Below are 22966 nucleotides of genomic sequence, written 5' to 3'. Positions count from 1 at the left end.
CATCATTGATTGATGGTATAAGACAGTGACATCTGACCAATCACTGCTCGAGACATCAGCTTAACATCTCAATGACCACATCGCAATGCTTCAATCCAGTCTGTAAAATCATGCAGAGCAGTCATTGTGCTGATCTACAAGCTGCCTTCCTGATGGGACTTGTGATGCCACAGATTTCTGTTGTCATCACAGCTACTGTTGGTGCAGATCACATGAAGATCACCAAATCTTCCAATTTCTGACTTGTTCCAGTGTGCCCTGTAAAGGGTCAGCCCTTGCTAGGAATTGAACGACACTGTGACTTTAAGAGACAATGCTCCCCTCTGATTTGTGTGCACTTGTACTAGTCCATTCTCCCCTGCAGCTTGCTGTGTTCTGGTTTTCGATCAGAAGCAGCAAGTGTGCCTGATTAGGGAGTACAGAGGGAGCCTCATGTCTGGGAGATACAGGCAGGTCTATAACTGTGTCCTAATGGCTTCAAGGGAAAATATAGTGACTGGTTACCGAAGGATCGATCACCAGAACTGTGTCAAAAGGAAAGAGTCGCATCACACAGCCAGTGTAGTTCTCCCCGAGCACTTCTAGCATGAGAGAGGAAAGAACATTGTGGTACCAGTAGTCTCTCAAAATTGAAAGTGGGAATGAGACTTGCCCAGATCCTGAAGAAAACGGATCAGTTAATCTTAAGGAAGAGATCAGCACAACAAACTTGACTCCACTACATCAAGACCAAGCAGCAGCTACCAGACTTTCTTCTAAGCCCCAGAAGTGTGAATGTACACCGGTGTTCAACTGTGTTAGGGTGTAGAGCAGGGTTCTATTGCTAGGACGCTGTAGCAGCATGACCCAATTATTGGAAGCCAGGTAGGAAGTTAGAAGAAAATAGTTTGTAGAAATTGTTTATACTGTTTGTATTGAACTTTGCATTGCCATAGCTGCAGCACAGCTTGTGTGACACAGTCCAGCTATCTCTCTTTGTATCTATTATTGCTGTTATCATTACAATAACTGCTGGACTTTTTTTCCGGCATACAATCCTCGGTCTTTCAATAAAGCCGGTTTGTTTCTGCCTCCTCATCTACAGGCACCACTACAACCCTAACAAATTTACAGCCACACACATGCCAGTGATTGGTCATTCGTGAACCATCTGGGCAAAGAGACGGCTCCCTACTGTGAACAATGGGAGCTGGCACCTCAATGAGAGCCACTAAATTCTCTTAATGGTTCTAGCTGAGAGTATAATTCCCAAGTTCAGCAGACGTAACCCCGCGCACCTGAAACAAACCCCGTCCATTTATAAATTTAATTGGCTGGCTGCACATGGGCAAGGTTTCAAAAACTGGTGGGCGGAGTTTGTCATATTGACATCACCTTAAATATGGATCTATTTAGGATTCAAAAAGAGCCGAGTTCTTTTGGTGCATGGAGCCATCAGAGTCGGATCACCAAAAGGAGCCAGACTGCCCATCACAAACAAATGCACTCCAAATCCCAACCCCTCCCAGTCTAAACTATCTCCATCACACCCACATTCTTCCCCTGATGCCACCAAACTGAGATCTGGGGTGCCTGTCAGTGATTACATACTGTGCTCAATTTTTTACATATTTTTTTTTTTCTCCTGACATTTTTTATTATTTTCACTTCACACCACCTCCCGGAGTACCCGGAGGAAACCCACGCAAACACTGGGAGAACATTCAAACTTCTTGCAGATGTTGTCATTGGTGAGATTTGAACCCAGGACTCCAGCGCTGCAATGCTAACCACTGAGCCACCGTGCCGCCCGATCTACATCATTAACCCCTATCTGACCTTGGACGGGATAGTACGTCCAAGGTCAGATCCCCTGCTTTGATGCAGGGCTCCGCGGTGAGCCCGCATCAAAGCCGGGACATGTCAGCTGTTTTGAACAGCTGACATGTGCCCGTAATAGGCGCAGGCAGAATCGCGATCTGCCCGCACCTATTAACTAGTTAAATGCCGCTATCAAACGCAGACAGCGGCATTTAACTACCGCTTCCGGCCGGGCGGCCGGAAATGACGGCATCACCGACCCCCGTCACATGATCGGGGGTCGGCGATGCGTCTCCATTGTAACCATAGAGGTCCTAGAGACCTCTATGGTTACTGATCGCCGGTGGCTGTGAGCGCCACCCTGTGGTCGGCGCTCACAGCACACCTGCATTTCTGCTACATAGCAGCGATCAGCAGATCGCTGCTATGTAGCAGAGGCGATCGCGTTGTGCCTGCTTCTAGCCTCCCATGGAGGCTATTGAAGCATGGCAAAAGTAAAAAAAAAAGTTGAAAAAAATGTTAAAAAAATAAAAAAAATATAAAAGTTTATCAATTAAAAAAAAGTATTAACCTGATCGATAAACAGCGTAGCGGGAAAAAAATTTGAAACACCAGAATTACGTTTTTTTGGTCGCCGCAACATTGCATTAAAATGCAATAACGGGTGATCAAAAGAACGTATCTGAACCGAAATGCAAAGTTTGGAATTTTTTTTCAGCACTTAGATAAAAAATAACCTAGTCATGTTAGGTGTCTATGAACTCGTAATGACCTGGAGAATCATAGTGTCAAGTCAGTTTTAGCATTTAGTGAACCTAGCAAAAAAGCCAAACAAAAAACAAGTGTGGGACTGCACTTTTTTTGCAATTTCACCGCACTTGGAATTTTTTTCCCATTTTCTAGTACACGACATGCTAAAACCAATGATGTCGTTCAAAAGTACAACTCGTCCCGCAAAAAATAAGCCCTCACATGGCCAAATTGACAGAAAAATAAAAATGTTATGGCTCTGGGAAGGAGGGGAGTGAAAAACGAACACGGAAAAACGAAAAATCCCATGGTCATGAAGGGGTTAATCTGCATTTATGCTCAATTCTGTTTTAGAGCTTTTTTGTGTCAGATTTGTTTTCCATTATATCACCCCTTTGTGTGTGGCCTACAGTTGCTGAGCACTGATCAGTGCGAGAAATCACTTTTTCAGCAGAAGTTTACATTTTTTGACATTTTATCTCCTCCACCTCTATATGTGCAACCAGTGACTGATGTGTTCTGATCAGCATTGCCCATCAATTATATCAGAATCGGTGTTAAAGTTATTTTGCATTCAAAAGTGTAAAAAAATAGATAGGGCTAAAATTACAGCACAGTCAGTAAGTAAAAATTATCAGCTTATACCACAGTGTAATTTTTACTAATATGTAGAATAATGGTTACAATCAGTGAGTTCTGGGCGTTCAGTAATTGTCTTTACTGATATTTGCTAACTAAATTTTATTTAATGTAGTTTCATAATTTTAGTGTAATATTACTGAAGCAGTTATTTGATTACAGCTTTTACCACAGAATATGTCTTCCTTGCCGCTGACAGTGATAGTGAGGACGAGAATACTAAATTTTTCTATTTTAATTCTTCATCCTCCACCATTTTCTCCAGTGAAAATGAACCCCCACATAGAACCCCCCAGGAGTGTAGAGGCCGCAGGAAGTCATAACCTATAGGGTAAGTTCACACTGGGCGTTTTTGCTGCGTTTTTTTTCTGCAGCAAAACCTGATAATCTTGGCAGGAAAGAAGCTGCGCCAAAAACGCAGGTTTAGGTGCGTTTTTTGGTGCGTTTTTTTCATGTTTTTTTTTCTCTTTGTGAATGCCAAAAAAGTTGAGAGCACACGGAGAAAAAAAACAACTTCCTGTAGATAGACAGAATGAATAGATAGGATAGATTGATAGAATGAATAGATAGATTGATAGAAATAGAATAGATCGATTGATAGAATAGATTGAAGAGATAGATTGATAGAATTGCTAGAATAGAATAGATACATTACCTGCAGTATCTTCTTTCCTGGCATTTTCCCACGGTGTAGAGGTTACCTCCGGTCAAGCTGTGAGGGAGCGCAGGCTCGGTGACATCACCGCTAGTTACTGAGCCTGCGCTGCTCCGTCTCATTCATTCCCCAGTACGTACAGCCGGGAGGGGTCGCATTAGCATCGCTCCTGGATGTAAGCTTTATCTCCCCCAGATACTGTGTGGAACACTCGTTATATCGGACTACGATGGATCAGGAAGTATACTTTTGCTTTTTTATTTTATTTTTATTACACAAGATCGAGGGCTTCGCTTTGGAATGGCAGAACAATAAAAAGATGGTCAAAACTGTGTGGTGTTTTATTTCATTAAAAGACTTTTTTCTGCATGTGTGTGTGTGTTTATTTAACCCTTTAATTACTATAGGATTAGTAAAGTGTCTTATTGACGCCTCTCTATTACTAAGCCGGCTTAATGTCACTTTACAATAGCAAGGTGACATTAACTCCTCATTACCCCGCTTGCCACGACTACAGGGCAAGTGGGAAGAGTCAGCCAAAGCGCCAGAATTGGCGCATCTAATAGATGCGCCCTTTCTGGTTAGCTGCGGGCTGCTATTTTTAGGCTGTAGGGGCCTATATCAATGACCCCTTGCCAGCCTGAGAATACCAGCCCCCAGCTGTGAGCTTTAGCTGGTTGTCAAAAATGGGGGGAACCCACGCCGTTTTTTAAAATTATTTAGTTAAATAATTAAAAAGAAAAGCATGATGACCCCTCTATTCTTGATAACTAGCCTTGCTGAAGCTGACAGCTGAGGGTTGCAGCCCCCAGCTGTGAGTTTTGCCTGGTTGGTTATCAAAATTAGGGGGGAACCCACGCCATTTTTTTTTAAATTATTTATTTATAGCGCAGGAGCAGCAGGTGAAAACTCCCATCCGCCGCTCCTGCTCTCACTGTAAGGCTATGTGCACAATACATGGTACGGGTTTGGCTGCAGATCCGCAGTGGATTGGCTGCTGCAGATTCGCAGCAGTTTTTCATAAGGTTTAGAGTACCATATAAACCTATGGAAATCCACAGTGCCCATAGTGCGTAAAATACCGCGTGAAAATGCTGCGTTGTATTTTCCGCACCATGTCAATTCTTTGTGCGGATTCCACAGCGTTTTACACCTGCTCCTCAATAGGAATCCGCAGGTGAAAAACCGCAGGTAAATCCGTGGTAAATCCGCAGTGCGCAGATGCACAGTGCATTTTTCCTGCGGATTTTTCAAAAACGATGTGGAAAAATCAGCACACGAATCCGCAACGTGGGCACATAGCCTAATTAACGGCTGTAGGTGTCAGTAGTCCCATCAGCTGATGCAGCGCCCCAGAGTCCTGGTCGTTGCAGTAATGTCGCTCTGCCGCTAAGGGAAGTGATATTATGTCTGATTGCACTAAAGGAGTTCACCTGACCAGGTATCACAAGCACACATTACACTTCACACTCCGGCCACCAGGGGAAGCAAAAGGCACTATGTATTAGGCCACTCCTCACACTGGTAAAACTGGGGGGTCGGATAGGAAGTTAGGACAGAACGCAGCCTGGGAGAGCTCCAGGGAGGACCTGTCAGGGGTGGGTTCCTGACAGGGGCCAAGCAGAAAGGATAGAGAGTGACGGAACCGCGCCTGCACTACCTTGCGGCGGTATCCTAAGAAAGGACACAAAGAGAAGGATATTGTGGAAAGTGAGAAACGAGATCAAGCACAAAGGAGAGCCAGTAGGAGTCGTGCCTCGAGAACGGCAACTTCCTACTAAGGCGCGTAGCCGGTGACCGGAACACCGAGGAAGTAACTGACTCTATGCCTTACTTCAAATACCGCAGGACAGTTAATTATAGGTTGGCTGTCTACCTTACATCACCTAAGCAGACATAGGGGGCAAGCGTGGAGAGGGGCGTCTCTAGGGTCCCAGAATAGCTCCGAGCCTTCCCGTCAAACGGGTGCGTCTTATCCAGATAAACTTGGGGGACGGAGAGAGAGAGAGAAAGAAAGAGAAAGAACGAAAACAGAAGTTGTGAGGATTATCCCGAATGCTCAGCAGGGAAGAACTACAACACACAGGTGCTAGTGGTAGGCACTGATTTCCACCTGCAAAAGGGAACTCTGGATGTGCCTTCGGACCGGCTGGTCTCAGACAGCCCTGTTGATAGTGCTTTGGATTGCAGATTCCGAAGTCTACAGTAAAAGGTAAAGAGACTGCAACCCTGTGTCCTCGTTATTGACTGCACCTCACGCCATCGCCACCTACATTACTGGGAAGCCCTGGGGACACACTTCACCTGTGGGAAGGTATACCATCCAGCTGCCATTCCATCACCCCAGTGGACCCCTAAGCAGCGTCGGTCACTCTGACTGAATACCACAGGTGGCGTCACGAACCCTTGACAAACTATCATCACCCCTTTCATTGGACGCCCCTTAGCAGGGTCACGGACCGGGGCCAGCCACCGTGACAACCCCAGCACCGAGACAGAGAGGACCGGTACCGAGTAACCTGTGGCCCTGTGTCTGGGGGCGCTCCACTGACACTAGTGATCGGAGGTGAGTTTACACCTCCGATCACAGCTGAGCGCTCCCCCGCTGTGTTCTGACAGCGGGGAGCTGTGGTTCTCCGACAGGCGGGGAGGATTTCCCTGCCGATCAGAAGCGGTGTTTGCAGCGCTGTCATGCATATGACATACATGTTTGGAGCTAAAGAAACATTTTTTGTGGAAAATGTTTTTTTTTATTTCCACATCACAATGTTACAGACTTTTGTGAAGCGTTTGTGAGTTCAAAAGGTCAATAAACCCCTAGATTTATATTTGGAAGGTTGTAGTTTCCAAAATGGGGTCACTTGTGTGAGGTTTCTACCGTTTTGGCACCTCAAGGGGTCTGCAGTTGTGACATGGTGTCTGCAATCTTTTCCAGACAAATTAGAGCGCTAAAAAGCGCTCTTTCCCTTCCAAGCCCTGCAGCATGCCTAAGCAGTAGTTTCCACCAAATATGGGATATCAGGAGATATTGCTTTACAAATTGTGTGGCCCGTTTTCTCTTGTTACCCTTGAAAAAATTAAAAATCTCGGTCTAATACAATATTTTCATGAGAAAAAAATGTAAGTTTTCATTTTCACAGCCCATGTTATAAAAATTTGTGAAGCACCTGTCGGTTCAAGATGCTCAGCACACCCCTAGATGAATTTATTTAGGGGTCCAGTATACAAAATGAGGTCACCAGTGGGGGTTACTGCTGATTTGGTATGTATATGGTATTGGAATATTCAGATAAGAATTAACTATAAATATAAAATTTGGGGCTAAACCCACCCTTTAGAAAAAAAATTTAGTTTTTCATGTGTTCCTTCCATTTTGCTTTAATTCCAGGGAAGTATTTGAATGGTGAACAAACTTCTTGAATCCAGTCTTACACACTTTAATAAATACCATATTTTTTGGACTATAAGATGCACCGGGCCATAGGATGCACCCCAAATTTTCAGAAGGAAAATAAGGAAAAAAATAATGTGTCAAATGGGGGTCCATGTTACAGTCCGAATTCAGCTTACCAGGGAAGGGATCGGCACAGGTGGAGGAGTGGTCACAAGGGTCATTCGGTGGTCAAGGCTGGGGAGGTGGTCTCCGGGAAATCCCATGCCAGGCTGGTGCGGTGGTGGCGCTCTGTGCGGTGTCTGGGCTCTGTTGGGTGCCTGGGCTCTGTGGGGTGTCTGGGCTCTATGGGGTGCCTGGGCTCTGCGGGGTGACAGCGCTCTGTGTCGTGACAGTGCTCTGTGCGGCAGGGTTCTGTGGTGGTGGTGGGGCTCCGCCAGCATTTCGTCAAAGCCCGGAAGCCCCTGCAGCTCCATTGCTATGATGTGGTAGCTCCGGGAAAATGGCCGCATGGGGCGGCGTATGCTCTGATTCAGATCTCGGCAATGAGAACTCGTCCCGAGATCTCGGGACAAGATCTCGTTGCCGAGATCTGAATCTGAGCATGCGCTGCCCCCAGCGGCCATTTTGCCAGAGGCCACAGCACCGCATCGCAGCAACGGATGTGCGGGGGCCTCTGAGCTTTGATGAAATGCCGGTGGAGCCCTGTCACCACCACAGAACCCCGCCACCACCACACCACAGAGCCCAGCCACCACCGCACCACAGCCACACCAGCCTGGGAAGGGAGGCTGCATCGGGACCGCCGCCACCGGGAACGCCACCACAGAATTTGTAAGTATATTCCTACCATAAGACGCACCCCCATTTTCCCCAAAAAAAATTTGGGAAAAAAGTGTGTCTTATGGTCCGGAAAATACGGTAGTCCTCTCAAAATAGCTTCAAGAGTAAAATGTTTCCTAAAAATATGTACATTTTGTTGAAAAATATGAAAAATTGCTGATAAACTTTGAAGACCTCTAACACCCTAAGGGTATGTGCAGACGATCAGCAAACGCTGCCAGTTGAACACTGCATACTTGTGAAGCGTCCAACCCGCAGCGTCCAGCTGTTACATCATATTTGATGGGCTTTCAAGTAATCCCATGCCCACCGTGCGTCCACTGACGCCCACGGCTTACCTATGAAGATGGACATGCGGCACATTTTTCCAGATGGCAGCATGTCAATTTCACCAATAGAATATATTGGACGCGGTGAATCTGCACGGTTCAGTGAGCACATGTGTAATCACCTGCGTTCAATAGACGGCAGCTCTTTGGATGCAGCGAACGTGCGCTGCGTCCAAAGTGTTGCCAGTTCCAGATCGTCAGCATCTGACCTAACAAAAAAAAGACTCTTCAAAAGTGGTACTGACGTAAAGTAGATGTGTAATAAAATATATTTGTTAATTTTTTTATGCACTATGACAATTCGTTTTAAAAGCTTAAAAATTCAAAAGTTCAAAATTGTAAATTTTTCTAAATTTTCCTAAAATTTCTGATATTTTCATAAATAAATGCAAATCACTTTTATCTAAATTTGCCACAAAAATAAAGTACAATGTGTCAAGAAAAAATCTCAGAATCATGAAAATAAGTTGATGCATTCCAAAGTTATTATCACGTAAAGGGACATGACAAATTTGAAAAATGTTGGTCTGGCAATGAATATGAACACTGGCTTCAGCAATTATGGCATTTTATATTGAAGTTGGAGAAACTATTTGTTATATTAGTTGTGTTGAGGTGTTTACAGAGAACGGCCAGCATGATTTTGAAATGCAAATAAAAACACGACTGTAATGACGCTGCTGCGATTTTTTCCTCTGTCCAATTAGAGCTGAGGAGAAACTTATAGATGATCACTGACTCATTTAATATTCATTATTGGTCAGAGTGCAAAGTGATGTTTCCTTGAATTGCACTCCTCCGCATTATATACCAGTGTGAGCGAGCCCTTACACGTGAGTTAGCGATCTTTTACTCTCGACTTAATCATAAACTTGCATTCTTATTTTCGTGCATGTACTTTTAATGGTGGAAATCTTCTGATAGTTAGACCTGGCGGCCCCTAACAATTGTGACGTCAGTAACTACACTACTCACCAGAGTAGAAAAGTTACACTGCCCTCTATGAGACTCTGCAACTCTGATGAGCAGTGTAGCTACTGACGTCACCAGGTCACTAAATGGTGCATGTTAATTATATGTAGGTGGCTTCTGAAATGATATATAGAGGTTATCTATATATTCTATCAATTTATCTATTCTATATATCTATTCTATCTACAGTTGTGTGAAAAAGTGTTTGAGTCCTTACTGATTTCCTATTCTTTTCCATATTTGTCCAAACAAATATAAATATTAGACTAAGATAACATAAGTAACCACAAAATGTAGTTTTTAAATTAAGGTCTTTATTATTAAGGGGAAAATAAATTCAAACCTACAGGGTCCTGTGTGAAAAAGTGTTTGCCTCCTAAACCTAATAACTGGTTGGGCCACCCTTAGCAGCAATAACTGCAATCAAGCGTTTGTGATAACTGGCAATGAGTCTTTTACAATGCTATGGACGAAATTTGACCCACTAATCTTTGCAGAATTGTTGTAATTCAGCCACATTGGGGGGTTTCCGAGCATGAACCACCTTTTAAAGGACATGCCACATCATCTCAATCAGATTAAGGTCATAACTTTCATTAGACCACTCCAAAGTCTTAATTTTGTTTTTCTTAAGCTCATTCAGAGGTGGACTTGCTGGTGTTGCTTCAGCTTAAGATCACAAACAGATGGCTGGACATTCTCCTTCAGGATTTTTTGGTAGACAGCAGAATTCCTGGTTCCATTTACCACAAGTCTTCCAGGTCCTGAAGCATCAAAACAACCCCAGACCATCACACTACCACCACTATGGTTTACTGTTAGTATGATGTTCATTTTCCGAAATTATTATTATTATTATACATTTTTTTACAGCGCCATTTATACTATGGCGCTTTACATGTGAAAAGGGGGCAAATATAGACAAATACAATAAACATGAACAAAAACAAGGCACTAACAGGTAAAGAAGGAGAGAGGACCCTGCCTGCGAGGGCTCACAGTCTACAGGGGATGGGTGAGGATACACTAGGAGAGGGTAGAGCTGGTTGTGTGGCGATTCAGTAGGTTGAGGATCAATGCAGGCTGTAGGCTTGTTGGAAGAGGTGAGTCTTCAGGTTCTTTTTGAAGGTTTCCGTGGTAGGCAAAAGTCTGATGTGTTGGGGTAGAGAGTTCCAGAGTATGGGGGAAGCACGGGAGAAGTCTTGGATGTGGTTGTAGGAAGAAGTAGAGAAAGAGATCTTGTGAGGATCGAAAGTTGCGTGAAGGTAAGTACTGGGAAACCATGTCACAGATGTATGGAGGAGACAGGTTGTGGATGGCTTTATATGTAATAGTAAGGGTTTTGAACTGCAGTCTCTGACGATAGGAAGCCAGTGAAGGGCTTGGCATAGGGGAGAGGCTCGGGAATAGCGGGGAGACAGGTAGATTAGTCAGGCAGCAGAGAGAAGGATGGATTGCAGTGGTGCCAGAGTGCTAGAGGGGAGGCCAGAGGGTAGGAGGTTGCAGTAATCAAGGCGGGAGATGATAAGGGCATGTACTATTGTTTTTTCAGTTTCATGGTCAAGGAATGCACAGATCTGGGAAATTTTTTTTGAGTTTGAGATGGCAGGAGGAGGCAAGGCCTTGGATATGTGGCTTGAAAGAGAGGGCAGAGTCAAGGATCACCCTGAGGCACCAGGCGTGTGGGACTGGGGAAAGTGAGCATCCATTGACATTGGATAGGTCTGGTGGAAGGGTACGGTGAGATTGGGGAAAGATGATTAATACTGTTTTGTCCATGTTTAGTTTTAGAAAGTGAGCAGAAAAGGTAGCTGAGATAGCAGATAGACAGTGTGGGATTTTGGTGAGTAAGGAGGTGAGGTCAGGTCCGGATACGTAGATCTGCATGTCATCAGCGTAGAGATGATACTGCAAGCCATGGGATTATATGATAAAGCTCCATGTCCCCACCCCCTGTGTGCCCCCCTGCTGTTCTGAAAATACTCACCCGGCTCCCTCGTTGGCTGTCGCTGCTTCCTCTCCTGGCCGCACCTTCTACTGTATGCGGTCACGTGGCCTCAGAACAGCGGGGGGGGGCGCACAGGGGGTGGGGACACGGAGCTTTATTTTAGACACGATAAACTTAAAAAAAATGGAATATTCATATCTTCTCTGCAGCAAACTCTGCTGCAGGGAAGATATGAATGGCAGCTTCAGCACCATGTGGGGGGACAGCGCTTACTGGAGCGCTGTCTCCTGCACGGCACACGGACTGCACACGGACAACGTCCATGTGCGGTACGTGTTTTACACGGACCCATTGACTTTAATGGGTCCGTGTAATACGTGCGCTCCCACGCACACGGAGACACGGTCCGCAAAAAATCAATGACATCTGCACAGATGCATTGATTTTAATGCGTCTACGTGTGTCAGTGGCTCCGGTATGTGAGGAAACTGTCACCTCACGTACCGGAGCCACTGACGTGTGAAACCGGCCTAAGGTGGTCTGTATACTTTTACTCTCACCTTTTTATGCAATTGGTTTGTGGCCAAAAAATGATTTGTGTTTATGCAGTTGCTGTATGTTTTGATCCCTCTGAGATGTTATGAATAGAGTCCCTCTTTTTATCTAGCACCTTTCTTTGTTATTGTTTTTTAATAAATGTTACTTTTATCAATAAAATATTATTTTTTTTATCTTTGAACTTTACGTACTTCCTTCCTTACCTTGGTTATAACCTTGTAGTAAATGTTTGTGATTGTTATGCATTTTTTGGAGTACTTTAACCCAACCTTTGCTATGGGTAACTTTATTTGTGGACTACATTGAGTTATCAGAGTGTAATTTGCATAATCGTCCCGATTATTTTGGGTGAGAGAATCTACGGCTGTCTGACCCTAAACTTAAGGAGGTCCAGTACGCTACATGGGCATCTCAAAAGCTATTTGGTCATTCAGCATAAATAGAGATTTAAATGGATCTCTCCACTGGAGTTTAGGAGATCATAAAAGGGTCAATGTTACATTTCTATTCCATCTTTTTTTACAATGAGAATTTTGCGGCAGACTGCACTACCCTGGCCTTAGAAATCCTGGAACCCCTAATAGAAAGCATAAAATCACTTCCAGATATTCTCTCCTCAGATCCCCTAGTAGGGAAAGTTGACCTAAAACTTGAGCTATCCATTTATTTTATTTTTGTAAAGTAAGTGACAATTTTTCGCATGGCAGATGTCGAACAACTTTCAATTACAAAAACATTTTCAAATCACTTCATGGGGAAAAAATACATTGTAAAATCTCCAAAATCCAGCTGCGTAACACTGTATAACATTGGCGTTGACTATGCATTGCAGCTATCTGGGAGTTAATGCATTCCTATAGAAAATAACTGCTGTAAGACAGAAAACTTGAGCCAACATCAAGCCCAAGGCTGAATCTATTTGGCATTGTCCCATTAGTTGGAGCCAAGAGCTACATCTAGATTCAGGCAGTTTTTGCTAGCAAGTGCAGTATTCCTTACAAGGACAGCCCTAGCCTTTTCTTACTACCAAACCTGTGCACACTCTTCTCTATACCCTATTAATGGCAGAGCTTCAATGACATTTTTATCATTGCCATAGTTTGTATTGTGCATCGGGTATGAGGTGATTTGCTTACCAGATGCCCTTTTTCTGAATTGTCAGCTTCATTCATGGCAGTTTTATATAATGTGTGACCATCACTTTGACTACCCAAATCATACAGTGTCATCTATATGATAGCCTTGATAAAGAATCTCATAGAAATAAATATACAGACTGACTAGTGACACATAGTATGCATGTAACCAAAGTGCAGGTCAAACGATGCCATGGAGGCCAAAAACTAAGCAAATAATTCAGCAACACAGTGCCCCATAACAGAACCGCCTGCACTATCTTTCTGTGGATGTCGTATATCAGTGGTCCCCAACCTTTTTGACCTAGAGAGCCAATTTCAGCACTGAGAGAGGATCGCGAGCCACATTCAGCTCTGAGAGGGGGTCACGAGCAACATCCTCCCTCAACGTAGTGTCAACCAAAGCCCCCATTACGGGTATAATGATGACTGAAGCTTTTCCACAGAAATAACTCTAAAGCAGTGCACTGAGATCCAAGGGTTACCAAAATGCTCCAATTCTGTATTCTCCCATCAAGGACTCCCAACACACTGTCGCATTCAGGTTCAAGAACCGGCTCTAACAGTTAATATCATCCCCCATACCTAAAACATCTCTAAACCCCTAAAACCAGTATATGTGCATCCAGATCTGCTCTTCTGTGCAGGGTTACTCAAAAATTCACCATTTTGAGATGTACTCTTCATACCTGTTTGCTAGACCTGGAGCTAATGCATCAAGCTGGCAGACAGTCGCGAGCCACAATTCATGCGACTGCGAGCCAAATGTGGCTCCCGAGCTACAGGTTGGGGACCCCTGTCCTATATAAACGGTGGCATATTTTCTTAAACTGCTTCTTTTAAAGTCTGTGAAGAAGTTCTGTAGAGCACGGTACCATGCAAACCTTTCAGATGGAAAACTTTGTTTTACAATATTTGCTCTATGATCTAATCAAGTCATTACAAGAGTGAGATAAGCAAGAAACGTGTCCAGAAAAGATGACCAGCTATCTACGCTACCAGTGCCAAAAATGTGAGACCGGTGAGACTCTATCATATAAAGTAAAGATATTGGAAGGGAAAAGTGAATTACATTTAGAAACTGATTTACACATATTTACAAAGAGAAGAAAAGACAAATAAATCAACTATTGTGCCACATCGGTGACTGTTTCAATAAAAAATACATACATATATATATATATATATATATATATATATATATGTGGTGATAAAAATAGTCATAATAATATAAAGCAAAACATTTTCTTTGTGAATGCTCTAAATAACAAGCTCCCTGCAAAGCCTCATAATAAACCGAGGTTCCCAGCTTTGTCTTTTCTTACCACTCTGGATATTTGCTGGCTCATTTCTGCAGAATGTAGCTCAGGACCTGCACCAGCAATATCTGCACTATGCTATCCCATAACAAGGCCTGTACAGCAGAAACCCTTAGTCTGGGGCCTTGCTATTTTTACAGCTATATCTGAATGGAACACAATTCTCACTTGCCTTGAAAGACATCATGCACATGTCGTAGCAGCAAATTCTTCCTACTCCAAGAAGGTTATGAAGAATTGGATCAGTTCTTCGGCAGTAGCTCACTCTGGGATTCTGAGCTCCAGCTCCCTTCTTCCATCAGCAGATACTGAGAGAATAAAATCTCCAAGATTTACATCCGCAGAGTTGTAGCCAGCAACATTGACTAGTTCATTGCCGGAATCCCTGGGAGAGAATACTTAAAGTAACGCAAGACATCTAAAGTGTTCAAGGGATGCTTTTAGAGTACACATAGGAAACATATAGCAGCTCCATGTAGTGAAGTAAGTGCAGCAAGATGCATTGAATTCCTCTTCTTGTACATACAGGCAACATTTCATTACTATGGTATATATCATCTTGCCTTGATTTTAGTACATTGACCTGACCTGCCAGCACATTATTGGGTCTTGGATATACAGGTGCATCTCACAAAAATAAAATATCATCAATAAGTTAATTTATTTCAGTTCTTCAAATCAAACAGTGAATCTCATATATTATATAGAGTCATTACAAACAGAGTGATCTATTTCAAGTGTTTATTTCTGTTAATGTTTATGATTGTGGCTTACAGCCAATGAAAACCCAAAAGTCATTATCTCAGTAAATTAGAATACTTTATTACACCAGCTTGAAAAAATCATTTAAAAATCTGAAATATTGGCCTACTGAAATGTATGTTCAGTAAATGCACTCAATACTTGGTCGGGGCTTCTTTTGCATCAATTACTGCATCAATATGGCGTGGTATGGAGGCGATCAGCCTGTGGAACTGCTGAGGTGTTATAGAAGACCAGGTTGCTTTGATAGCAGCCTTCAGCTCCTCTGCATTGTTGGGTCTGGTGTCGCTCATCTTCCTCTTGAAAATACCCCATAGATTATCTATTGGGGTTAAGGTAGACGAGTTTGCTGGCCAATCAAGCATAGTGATACTGTTGTTTTTAAACCAGGTATTGGTACTTTTGGCAGTGTGGACAGGTGCCAAGTGCTTATGGAAAATGAAATTTCCATCTCCAAAAAGCTTGTCGACAGAGGGAAGCATGAAGTGTACTAAAATTTCCTGGTAGATGGCTGTGCTGACTTTGGTCTTGATAAAACACAGAGGACCTATACCAGCAGATGACATGGCTCCTCAAACCATCACTGATTGTGGAAACTTCACACCTGAGTCTGGAGACTCCATAAAAGATTTAAGGCAGTGTTTATAAAAAGTTATATAAAGATGTTACAAAAGAGACAATTGAAATATGTACAAAGTAATTATAAAATAAAAGGGAATAAAGAAGAAAGGTAAAACTCACATGTTCTCAGTTCATACCAGGCAAAACCATGCTGGTGGGTGGAGCTCCCCCAAATGTCCCAGTGCATCAGGAGGTCTGGATAGATACAGCTACTTAAGTAAATCTCTGCTGACTCTCAGGCTGGGTAACATGGAGTCACTTAAATAACCACAGCCTTGTGACATCACTAACAGGGCTGGTTTCCTCAGACTCTTCTATCTCTTCAGTCTTAGTAAATTTCACACAAGTTTGTCTAATGCCTGTATCTCCGCTACAAAACATTTCAGAATCATAACACACCCAACATTCATCTTGTATTAGGATTTGCTCTCTATAGATACTAAATTAGGGCTAGTAGGGACACTCCATTCCAGAGAAATCTGTATTTTGTTACCTGGTGGAATTAGAGGCTAGTGCTTATAGGGGCCGATAGATCCGCCGAAGGAGGTTAGCAATATATACTTATTATTTTTCTAGCCCAAATCGGTGGCCCAATATCTATTACCGAACAAAGAACCGCATGGCTTTGAGAAAGCTATCAGACCGGCTCTAGCTGAAGAGAGAATTGTGTCGCCACAAGCGCACAAGACCTTTCTGGCTTGGGGGGAGGGCAGAGCATTGAGAAGAAAAGCTCCACTCACACATTCCAGCAACACACAAATAAGAGAAGGGGAGGTCAATGCCCACTCTATATGTGCTGGCAAGAGAAATTAAAACTTATATTATACATTTTCCTCACACAATCCAAGATGCTTGAGGTCAGGTGTGAAGTTTCCACAATCAGTGGAATGCAGCCTCAGTGACCAGAAGTAACCTCGATAACGTCACCGCCAGTCATTGAGGCTTCACTCACAGCAGCTCATTCACCAGTGGTTCTCAGCTTGGACGGACACATTTTGGCACCGTCCAGGTTGAAAACTGTTTTTCCCCAAGACATGGATTACGGCGTGGGACAGAACAACGGAGAGGTGAGGGATATTGTTGTTTTTTATTTTTATTTTCTTACACAAGACGGGGGTTTCGGTGGAATATGCATTTGTTGAGTATAACTGTCTTTGTTATCTACTATATAAAGCTGAATGTGTGTATGTGTGTGTGTGTGTATGTGTGTGTGTGTGTGTATGTCCGGGATTGGCATCTGCACCGTCGCAGCTACAGCCACAAAATTTTGCACAGTCACACGTCTGGACCCCGAGAGCGTCATAGGCTATATTGTGAGGCGAAATTTTAACCCCGCACGTTCCAATTCACCAAACAATCTTGCCCCTATCTACATAATGGGGAAAAAAGTGAAAGGAAAAGTGTTGGAAGCGTCGCAGCTACAGCAACAAAATTTTGCACAGTCACACGTCTGGACCCTGAGAGTGTCATAGGCTACGTTGTGAGGTGAAATATTAACCCTGCGCTTTCCAATTCACCAAACAATTTTGCCCCTATCTACATAATGGGGAAAAAATTGAAAGGAAAAGTGTTGGAGGCGTCGCAGCTACAGAAACAAAATTTTGCACAGTCACACGTCTGGACCCTGAGCGCGTCATAGGCTACGTTGTGAGGTGAAATTTTAACCCCGCGCGTTCCAATTCACCAAACAATTTTGCCCCTATCTACATAATGGGGAAAAAGTGAAAGGAAAAGTGTTGGAGGCGTCGCAGATACAGCCACAAAATTTTGCACAGTCACATGTCTGGACCCCGAGAGCGTCATAGGCTATATTGTGAGGCGAAATTTTAACCCCGCGCGTTCCAATTCACCAAACAATTTTGCCCCTACCTACATAATGGAGAAAAAAGTGAAAGGAAAAGTGTTGGAAGCGTCGCAGCTACAGCAACAAAATTTTGCACAGTCACACGTCTGGACCCCGAGAGCGTCATAGGCTATGCTGTGAGGTGAAATATTAACCCCGCGCTTTCCAATTCACCAAACAATTTTGCCCCTATCTACATAATGGGGAAAAAAGTGAAAGGAAAAGTGTTGGAGGCGTCGCAGCTACAGAAACAAAATTTTGCACAGTCACACGTCGGGACCCTGAGAGCGTCATAGGCTTCGTTGTGAGGTGAAATTTTAACCCCGCGCGTTCCAATTCACCAAACAATTTTGCCCCTATCTACATAATGGGGAAAAAGTGAAAGGAAAAGTGTTGGAAGCGTCGCAGCTACAGCAACAAAATTTTGCACAGTCACACGTCTGGACCCCGAGAGCGTCATAGGCTATATTGTGAGGTGAAATTTTAACCCCGCGCTTTCCAATTCACCAATTTTGCCCCTATCTACATAATGGGAAAAAATGAAAGGAAAAGTGTAGGAGGCAAATTGACAGCTGCCAGATGTGAACAAGGGGGACTTAAAGAATGAGAGCAATGGCGCCAAAGAGTATATACCGTACAGTTGCTAAGGTGGGGCCTCGACATGGGATACTCACCACACACGTGGATATGAACACACACAAAATGCGCCACACACTACCACGTGCTTGAACACATATTACCCTCAGCACACATTTCACCACAAATACACCAACCTCGCCACATAAAAGTCAAAACACAAAAGTCGCCACTCAAAACTCGCCACGCGCAGAACTCACCACATGCAAAAACTAGGCTCTTGCAAAACTCGCCACAAGTGCAAAATTCTCCTCATGAAAAACTCGCCACACGCAAAACTTGCACACGCGGTAAAATTGCCACATGCACAAAAGTTGCAACACATGCAAAAGTTGCCTCACACAAAACTTGCACATACTCAAAAGGCACCACACATAATACTCGCAAAGCGCAAAACTCGCCATGCGCAAAATTTGCTGCACACAACTTGCTACACTAACCTATCACATGCAACTCGACACACAAAAAGTTGCTACACGCATGTTGCTACACAAAACTCATCTCACAAAAGTCGCTACATGCATGTCGCCACACGCAACTCAACACACACAACTTGACAAACGAAACTCGCCCTAAAACACACACAAGTCTGGTATTATCCTTCAAAAATAAAAATCTGATTAATAAGCAGACAAACTACAACAATTGCACCATATAGGAAATACGGCAGCTGTCAGTCACATGACCTGTCTATTATGTGTATGTGTGAGCTAATATATACTGCCAGGGGGAGGGCTTCCTGTTGGCTGGGGATTTATCTGGCTGCCAATTTAGCTTACAAATACTGAGGTAAAAATACTGAGCAAATAACGTGTGAACGAGGTCTAATACAGGAGGAGATGACACACAGGTATATACTATATACAGGGGAGATGACACACAGATATATACTATATACAGGAGAGATGACACACAGGTATATACTATATAGAGGAGGAGATGACATATAGGTACATATATATACAGGAGGAGATGACATACAGGTATATACTATATACAGGAGGAGATTACATACAGGTATATGCTATATATAGAAGATGACATGCAGGTATATACTATATGCAGGAGGAGATGACACTCAGATATATACTATATACAGGGGAGATGACACACAGGTATATACTATATACAGGAGGAGATGAAATACAGGTATATGCTATATATAGAAGATGACATGCAGGTATATACTATATGCAGGAGGAGATGACACTCAGATATATACTATATACAGGGGAGATGACACACAGGTATATACTATATACAGGAGGAGATGACATACAGGTATATACAATATATAGAAGGAGATGACATTCAGGTATATACTATATATAGGGGAGATGACACACAGCAGGTATATACTATATACAGGGGAGATGACATACAGGTATATACTATATACAGGAGATGACATACAGATGTATACTATATATAAGGGAGATGACAAACATGTATATACTGAGGTGATGAGGTGGAAATGAGAGGTGTGAGGTGAAAATGAAAAGGTGTGAGTGCAAAATGAGAGGAGTGAGGAAAAATAGTGGAGTGATCAGAAAATGACAGATGTGAGGTTGAAATGACAAGTGTTAGGGGGGAATGAGAGGAGTGAGGGAGAAAATGAGAGGTGTGAGGGAGAAAATGAGAGATGTGAGGGGGAAAATGAAAGATGTGATTGGGAAAATGAGAGGCGTGATGGGAAAATAAGAGAAGTGAGGTGCTATAACTAACCACAGATATTTACTATGCCCAGGCAACGCCGGGCTCTTCAGCTAGTTTTTAAATAAAAACGTAAAAGTGTGTTTTGTTTTACTTCTAATAAAGGACTTTATTCTTGTTGTGTCTTTACCATATAACTATAGGATTAGTAATGGATAGGTGCCTTATAGAGACCTCTCCATTACTAATCCATGAGCTTGATGTTACCTGACAATACAAAGGTTACATCAACCCCACAAATATGAACCCCACTTGCTACCATTACAGGTAACGTTGGAAGAGCCAGGCAAAGCACCTGAATTGGCACAACTAATAGATGTGCCTTTTCTGGGCAGCAGCGGGCTGCTATATTAAGGCTGGCGGGCAATATCCATGGTCCTTTACCAGCCTGGGAATACCAGCCCCCAGCTGTCTGCTTTAGCAAGGCTAGTTGTCAAAAATAGGGGGGACCCCCATGCCGTTTTCTTTTAAAATATTTATTTAAATGATTGAAAAATACAGAGTGGACACCCCTCTATTTTTGATAACCAGCCTTGTTGAAGCTGACAGCTTAGGGTTGCATCCCCCAGCTGTGAGTTTTGGCTGGCTGGTTATTAAAAATACAGGGGAACCCATGACATTTAAAAAAAAATTATTGATTTACAGCACAGGAGCCAGCTAATGAATACACCCATCAGCCGCTCCTCCTCTCCCTGTTATTAGTGGCAGCAGGTGTTGGATGATGGAAGATGTATTCCCATCTGCTGACACCAGTGACCGGAGGTAAACTTTATACCTCCAATCACAGCTGAATGCTCACGTTGTATTTTGAAAGCATGGGAACCTTGGATCTCTGACTGGTGGGGATGATTTCACCGCTGAGCAGAAGCGATGTTTGCCGTACTGTCATGCACATGACAGCGTGACAAACACTCAGTGTTTGGGGGGCCGAACCCAAACAGTAATACGAACTTCCTGATGAAGTCTGTGTTTGGTGTCCGTGCACGAATAGTAGGTGTTTGGCACGGATGCCGAACTTTACAGTTCGGGTTCGCCTATCTCTAGTTGGAAACACAGATTAATTAATCTGATATATATCTTTAGGTAAAGGGGTTTTCACCGTAGATCACTTTTCCCTAACCTGTGGCTTTCCTCCTGCTGCTCCAAAACATCAACTCCAAACATGGCAGGAAATGTACATAGTCTCAATGGTCAGACCCCTACCCTATCCTTTGTGACTAATTAGCATGTACAAAGATCATTGTGAAGACAGGGGGAACAGGGTCCACTAAAGGTACTGTCACACTGAGCCACTTTTGAACAAGAACGATAGCGATCCGTGACGTTGCAGCATCCTGGATAGCGATCTCGTTGTGTTTGACATGCAGCAGCGTTCAGGATCCTGCTGTGACATCGCTGGTCGGAGCTAGAAGGCCAGAACTTTATTTTGTCGTCAGGTCACCCGCTGTCATCTCTGGATCGGCGTGTGTGACGCCGATCCAGCGATCAGTCCCCGGGTAACCAGGGTAAACATCGGGTTACTAAGCACAGGGCTGCGCTTAGTAACCCGATGTTTACCCTGGTTACCATTGTAAAAGAAAAAAACACTACATACTCACATTCCGGTGTCTGTCACGTCTCTCGGCGTCAGCTTCCCGCACTGACTGTGAGCGCCGGCCGTAAAGCACAGCTGTGACGTCACCACTGTGCTGTGCTTTACGGCCGGCTCTCACACAGTCAGTGCGGGAAGCTGACGGCGAGGGACGTGACACACACCCGAATGTGAGTATGTAGTGTTTTGGTTTTTTTTACTTTTACAATGGTAACCATGGTAAACATCGGGTTACTAAGCACGGACCTGCGCTTAGTAACCCGATGTTTACCCTGGTTACCCGGGGACTTCGGCATCGTTGGTCGCTGGAGAGCTGTCTGTGTGACAGCTCCCCAGCGACCACACAACGACTTTCCAACGATCACGGCCAGGTCGTATCGCTGGTCGTGATCGTTGGAAAGTTGATCAGTGTGAAGGTACCTTTAGACATTAGCCACTGTGAATGCAGATTCCCTTATTATCAGCAGTGTATAGATGTGTTACCTGTCAGTGTAGTCCTGACTCTGATGATAAGGAGCCTTGTCGAAAACTCTTCCTGAAAAGAGAGGAAGTAGGAGGCTGAAAAAATACCTAGTGGCTAGTGCAAAAATAGCAAGATTATGCATTTATTTTATTTATTTTACTCATTTATATAGCGCCATTAATTTCACAGAGCTTTACACACATTATTATGAATTTATTTATTTTATTTTAAAAATCGTGATATGACAAAAAGTACCATTTTTCTTAAATGCAATAGTGTCCTTTTAAACAGAAACACAAATAGATACAGCAAGGTTTACCTTAACTCAGATAAAATAGTACTCAAAAGTGTAATTTGAGACCTAACTTGACATTGATCAATATCGTCCTGGCACTTTACAAATAAATCGTATCCCAGACCATAAGTGTTGTGCTGTGTACATTGCATTGTTCTCACATGTAGGCCGCAGGCCTCCCCTGTATCCATGTTCTTGGTTCCAGCATCAGCCACACAGACATCAGGGGACACCCTGTTCTTTTTAACAACTTTACTGAACAGTTCAAATACATCAGTCTTTAATACGCAGTATTGGGCACCGCACCATCCAGTTAGTGTTCCATCAAGACAGTACATTTCAATCATTTTCTTACATTCAGCTTGGGCTATCCCTACTGTAACAGGTCCTGTTAGCATTAGGGATTCCCCGCCCAGAACACCAGTATTCCAGAGATCTGCTACGTTTCCCTCAAGTGGTTCCACCTCCATCTTCCTCTGTATGGTAGGGATGTCAGTGTTCTCCATAGCCCCCGACCTGAGCCTTGAGCACTGGACAATGCAGGAATGTCCGTTGGGAGTTTTGTACAACCTCATAATGCCAGAAAGTTTCGTCTACACTGTGCTTCCAGCCCATTGCACCTTGAACATCACTTTGCCTCCAACAAGCACTTTCACTATCACTTTCACCAACTCTCTCTAACTGTCTATAAACAGGAAGTAG

At 43.5% G+C, this 22966-nt stretch overlaps 1 protein-coding gene across 4 annotated transcripts in view; it reads right to left on the bottom strand.

The window, feature by feature from the left end:
- The window catches only part of ANKRD29 (ankyrin repeat domain 29), a 119043-nt gene extending 104260 nt beyond the window's left edge, over positions 1-14783 (bottom strand). For 3 of the 4 annotated variants that reach the window (XR_011314094.1, XM_069731216.1, XM_069731214.1), the window contains exon 1: positions 14513-14783. Coding sequence is in view for 3 of the 4 variants with exons in the window: in XM_069731216.1 (XP_069587317.1) it covers positions 14513-14533 (21 nt within the window). In the remaining variant the exon portion in view is untranslated. The remainder of the gene's footprint in view (positions 1-14512) is intronic. The other variant, XM_069731215.1, reaches the window with a different exon arrangement.
- Between the last annotated feature and the right edge of the window lie 8183 nt (positions 14784-22966).

Source organism: Ranitomeya imitator, chromosome 6 (assembly GCF_032444005.1).
Source record: "Ranitomeya imitator isolate aRanImi1 chromosome 6, aRanImi1.pri, whole genome shotgun sequence".
Taxonomy (NCBI): Eukaryota; Metazoa; Chordata; class Amphibia; order Anura; family Dendrobatidae; genus Ranitomeya; species Ranitomeya imitator.
The sequence above is the reverse complement of the archived record's forward strand: the minus strand, read 5'-3'. Positions and strand labels throughout refer to the sequence as shown.